This window comes from Microcaecilia unicolor, chromosome 2 (assembly GCF_901765095.1).
Source record: "Microcaecilia unicolor chromosome 2, aMicUni1.1, whole genome shotgun sequence".
Lineage (NCBI taxonomy): Eukaryota > Metazoa > Chordata > Amphibia > Gymnophiona > Siphonopidae > Microcaecilia > Microcaecilia unicolor.
The window spans coordinates 116,071,503-116,077,502 of record NC_044032.1 but is presented as its reverse complement, the minus strand read 5'-3'; the positions used below and the strand labels follow the sequence as shown (position 1 = coordinate 116,077,502).

The following is a 6,000-nucleotide window of genomic DNA, read 5'->3' as shown; positions in this document are numbered from 1 at the left end:
GGGAATAACACATCTTGTGGTGTTTACCACAAGCTGTGTTTTCATTTGCATAATAATGAGATGTTGTGTAAGCATTTGCATTTCATTACTAAGTGTCCTGCAATAACTTAAATTTAATGTGTTAAGGGAATCTAACACAATTTATTGCCAAATTGTTAAGGGTCAAATAATGTAGCTTAATATGTACCCTTCTTAGTCATTCAAATGTTAATACATGCGAACATGAGCCAGGGACTTGATCACACTGGCCTGTGGCTGACTCTGGCATTCTACTGTGTAGCTGTATACATTGGGCAGGCTGGACCGTTACTGGCCACCTTGGGAAGTACCAGGGGCGTAACCAGACTTCAGCAGGAGGGGGGGTCCAGAGCCCGAGGAGAGGGGGCACATTTTAGCCCCCCCCAGGCGCCACCGCCCCCCGCCACTTTTGACCCCCCCCCCCGGCGTCGCCGCCCCTCCCCGTCCCTTTCGACCCCCCCTCCTGCCGCCGCTAATCCTCCCCTGCCACCGCCAGGTACCTTTGCTGACGGGGGTCCCCAACCGGCAGCCGGTCCCCTTCAGCGCTGGTCTCCGAGTCTGGCGCATTCGCTGATCTGGATTCTGTTTCTGTGAGTCCTGACGTCCTGCACGTTCCTACGTGCAGGATGTCAGGACTCAAAGAAACAGAATTCAGATCAGCAATGCGCCGGAGACCAGCGCTGAAGAGGACTTCAGCTGGCTGGGGTTGGGGACCCCAACCAACAAAGGTACCTGATGGCGCCGGCGGGAGGGGGGGTCGAATGTGTCGGGGGAGGGTCAGCGGTGGGGGGAGGGGGTGAAAGCAGGGGGACCAGGGCTAAATCTGCAGGGGCCCATGCCCCTGTGGCCCCACCTACCTACGCCCCTGGGAAGTACACTGGCACATCAGAGCAGGATCCAAGAGCACATGGGCATATTGGGAGGGGACTTCTTCACAGATCCAGGCAACTCTTCCGGACAGATATCTGTTACATGGTAATATCCAAAGGGACTTACACATTTAGCAGCAGCTGCTTAATATATAAGTCCCCTATTAATGAATTTTCAATGGCACTCTGCAGATACTGCCCCCAAAATTCCCTGTAAATGTGCCAGCATGATCTGGATAGTTCCAGGATGGAAGGAGGACATTTCAGCTAGTTATATGTGTAGCTGTCGCCTAGTGGCAATATTTAGCTGCTATCCATACAGCTAAGTGGTTTAATTTAAAGCCAGAAAAAGATATCTGAAACTAAAGCATTCAGCTATATGTACAGTGGTAGCAAATTACTGCTATATGTAGAGCTGCTGGCAGCGAGACCTCTCCACAAATATTCAGCAATTTCATGTATCTGGATAGCAGTACTACAATTAGTAAACCTGGCAGTTGATGCAGGATATATCACATCCAAAGAATATTTTTTTCTCACCGTCAAATTTCCAACTGTACCTACAATTTACATGCTACCTAAAATACACAAAAAACTAGATAACCCACCTGGCTGCCCCATAATTTCAGCAAATGGGTCTTTATTAAAACCACTCTCAAAATTTGTGGATTACTTTCTACGACCATTCGTTCCACTCATTGAATCATATGTGAGAGACTCCTCACATACGATTACGTTATTTGAAGACTTTGATGGAGACCTAGAAGATACTATTATGGTAACTTTAGATATAGAGTCTCTTTATACGAATATTCCACAGTTGGAAGCCCTGCTGGTCATAGAAAACACCCTTATGAAAAGAACTCATTCAAGACGGATTCCAAACCATTTTATAATTACTCTGGCAACCATAGCATTAACAAAAAATTATTTTGGGTTTGATGGCAGATACTTCCAACAAATCAGAGGTACAGCTATGGGGTCAGCAATGGCTCCTGATATAGCTAATCTTTATGTAGCAGAATTTGAAAGGAGGTTTCTTAGTGAACATCCATATGTAAAAGAAATCAAGATGTATAAACGCTATATAGATTATATATTCCTCCTATGGAAGGGTGATATAGACAGTCTGTTTTCATTTTTTGACTGGTTGAACACAAGAGATCCCAACCTACATTTTAAAATGCACCACCATAATAGTAAAATTCCCTTTCTAGATATTTTGATTTATAAGATTACATATGCTTTCAAAACTACAATTTATAGAAAACCCACTGACAAAAATAATTACCTACATTTCACCAGTTTCCACAATCGGTTACTTAAAGAAAATTTACCATATTCCCAATTCCTTAGGTTACAAAGGTTATGTACTGTACATAAGTACATAAGTACATACAGGTACATAAGCACCGCCATACTGGGAAAAGACCAAGGGTCCATCAAGCCCAGCATCCTGTCTCTGACAGCGGCCAATCCAAGCTTCAAGAACCCGGCAACCCCCACCCCCACCCCCCCCAAAAAATTAATAATATTCAATGGACTTTTCCCTCAGGAATCTGTCCAAACCCCCTTTCAATTCTGTAAGATTTAAACATAAATTCCGTAAGGCCAGCTGCTGTCACTACATTCTCCAGGAACGAGTTCCAGAGTCTAACTACACGCTGAGTAAAGAAAAACTGTCTCCTATTTGTTTTAAATCTACCATATTCTAGCTTCATTTTGTGTCCCCTGGTTTTGTTGTTGTTTGAAAGTGTAAACAAATGCTTCACATCTGTCCGCTCTACTCCGCTCATTATCTTGTAGACTTCTATCATATCACCCCTCAGCCGCCTTTTCTCCAAGCTGAAGAGCCCTAACCTTCTCAGCCTTTCCTCATAGGGAAGTCGTTCCATCCCTTCTATCATTTTCATCGCCCTTCGATGACTTTCAAGATAAATCTAAAGGTATGTCTAAGAGGTTTATTAATAGAGGTTAGCCCTGTAAATGTGTTGATCAGAGCATTACAAGGGCCATAGGTAAAGATAGGCATGACATTTTGGATGCAAATGGAGATAAACTCAGTCCTAGTTTGGTCTGCACAATCAAATTTTCACATTTCTCAGGTGGTATCAAGAATATAATTAAGAAACATTGGCACATTCTTGAGACACATAAATGTTTTGAAAATCAGGTTCCAGTGATAGCATATTCACGAAATCGAAACTTAAGGGAGTTTTTGGCACCCTCTACTCTTCCAGAATTTATAGTCAGGAGACCCGAAAATCTAGGCCACAGACCATGTGGTACGTGTTCTGTTTGTAAACACTCATTAACTCTAACATCTTTTTCCAGTCCAAATAATCATAACAATTACACTCTAAAACATTTTTCAGATTGCAATTATATTATAATATGTCCATGTAATTTATTGTATGTAGGGAAGACTAAAAGAGCTATCAAGACTCGAATAATTGAACATAGGAGCTGTATCACGAGACATATACAAAGAACTAGCTAGCTAAAATGTACACCAACTGAAAAAGGGGTTAAATAATTGAGGGAAAACACATGAGGCATTCCTCCCTCTTTTCAGACTTTAAAGTACAATAATTTTCCTAAGCCCAAGGTCCCCAGGCTCCAATGACTTCTGGATCGCAGCGTGGATCTTCATCGGGGAAAATCACAGGCACAGAATGTGTTTGGTAGTATTCAAGTCGGGAAAGCAATTTCTTCACTATTCTGGGGTATTTCTCAGACAAATCATTTCTTTCCTGAGGATCCTGAACAATGTCAAACAGCCAAAGATTTTTTGCTGCTTCATCAAGCGAAAGACTTTTCGAATAGTGATCTGACATAGGGGGTGGAGGAAACCAATGACTGCAACCTAGAGAGGAAGGAATAGACCAATAACAGAAGGTCAGCCCATGACCACACTTTATCACATCCTCACTTTAAAATAATGTTCTCAGAAGTTATATTTGACTATTTGACTGACTGTACATTTGTCCTTTAGATTGTAAGCTCCTTTGAGCAGGGACTGTCCTTATATGTTAAATTGTACAGCACTGCATAACCCTAGTAGCGCTTTAGAAATGTCAAGTAGTAGTAGTAGTAGTAGTTGTACTTGCTTTCATTGGGTCCAATATTCAAAGGATTTATGCTTCTAACCTTGAGATTTATGCTCACAAATTGGCCGCTTTGAAAATTTACTAGGGCCATGGGCATACATTTTTACTCAAACTTTCACTAAACTTTTAAATTTAGGAGTGTAAAAAGTGGTAGTAAAAGGAGTGAATTTAGGACCCGTCTGCGCGCAACCTTGGAGTCATCTTTGACTCCGCTCTCTCCTTCTCTGCTCATATTCAGCAGATTGCCAAAACCTGTCGTTTCTTTCTCTATAATATTAACAAAATTCGCCCTTTCCTCTCCGAGGATGCTACCAAAACCCTTACCCACACCCTTATCACCTCTCGCCTAAACTACTGCAATTTGCTTATCACTGGTCTCCCGCTCAGCCATCTATCTCCTCTTCAATCTGTCCAAAACTCTGCTGCGCGTCTTATATTCCGCCAGAGTCGCTATACTCACGTTAGCCCTCTCCTCAAGTCGCTTCACTGGCTCCCTATCCGCTTCCGCATACGGTTCAAACTTCTCCTTTTGACCTACAAGTGCATCCACTCCGCAGCTCCTCAGTACCTTTCCGCTCTCATCTCTCCCTACACTCCTCCCCGTGAACTCCGTTCGCTGGGTAAATGTCTCCTGTCGTCCCCCTTCTCCCCCACTGCTAACTCCCGGCTCCGTTCCTTCTATCTCGCTGCTCCCTATGCCTGGAATAGACTCCCTGAGCCAGTACGTCAGGCTCAGTCTCTGGCTGTCTTCAAGTCTAGGCTTAAAGCCCACCTCTTTGCTACTGCTTTCGACTCCTAACCATGACTCTCTACTCAACACCTCACTTATCACCCCTACCACTGCAATTTCCCCACCCCTAGCTGTCTGTTCGTCTGTCCATTAGATTGTAGCTCGTGTTGAGCAGGGACTGTCTTTTCAATGTTAATTTGTACCAGGGGCGTATCTGCGTGGGGCCACAGGGGCCTGGGCCCCCGCAGATTTCACCCTGGACCCCCCTACAACAGACCCTCTCCACCTCCCCCTCCCGCCCGCCACCAACCCGTCGCCGATCTTTGCTGGAGGGGGACCCCAAGCCCCCCGCCAGCCTGAAGTCCTATTTCCGTGCAGGATGCAAGTTTCAACGCTTCCTGTTCTTCCGAGTCTGACGTCCTGCACGTACAACGTGCAGAACGTCAGACTCAGAATTTGGAATTCAGTCTGACGTCCTGCGCGTTGTACGTGCAGGACGTCAGACTCAGAAGAACAAAGCGGTGAAACTTGCAGCGGCGCAGCCTGCATGGAAGAGAGGACCTCGGGCTGGCGGGGGGTTGGGGTCCCCCGCCAGCAAAGGTAAGTGACAGCAGCGGGGGAGGGTGTCATTGGTGGAGAGGGGGGGGGGTCCGGAAATGGCGGGGGGGGGGGGATCGGTGGCGCCGGGGGGGGGGGCTAAAATGTGCCCCCTCCCCTCTGGCTCTGGCCCCCCCTACCGCCCGAGTCCAGATACGTCCCTGATTGTACAGCGCTGCGTAAGTCTAGTAGCGCTATAGAAATGTTTAATAGTAGTAGTAGTAATTTTCAGCACTAGCTCATAAAATAGCCTCAAAAAATCTAGGCAAACAAATGGCAGGCTGAAATTTATGAGTATAACTTTTAGGCTACCAAATTAAGATGAATTTTCAGAAGAAAAGTTATGCCAAGTTTGGCTGAAAATAGGGCACACATTTTGGAGGCTAATTTAGGAGCTCAGCCCTTTCTGACTATTGGGACTCATTAAACTTTGGTGATGTGCAATGCTCATTAAACAGAAAGACTGCCAGCACTGAACAGAACCCGCCATCATGGTGTCTGACACATTTCAGCTAATGAATCCAAATCCTCTTACCTTATCTAATATAATAAAACGCCACCGTGAACGTTCTGAAGACAACGTTCTGTGAAGCCGGAAGCTTGAAGCCTGAAGCCCTGAAGCCTGAAGCCTTGAAGCCTTGAAGCCATCTGACGTCACTCCCAGGCTGAGGCTGAA

General features: G+C 45.2%; 1 protein-coding gene across 1 annotated transcript in view; it reads right to left on the bottom strand.

The window, feature by feature from the left end:
* Positions 1-2,810: 2,810 nt before the first annotated feature.
* The window catches only part of LOC115463051 (arylsulfatase B-like), a 240,963-nt gene continuing 237,773 nt past the window's right edge, over positions 2,811-6,000 (bottom strand). The window contains exon 8 of the mRNA XM_030193237.1: positions 2,811-3,753. Coding sequence (XP_030049097.1) covers positions 3,485-3,753 — 269 coding nt within the window. The 3' untranslated portion in view covers positions 2,811-3,484. The remainder of the gene's footprint in view (positions 3,754-6,000) is intronic.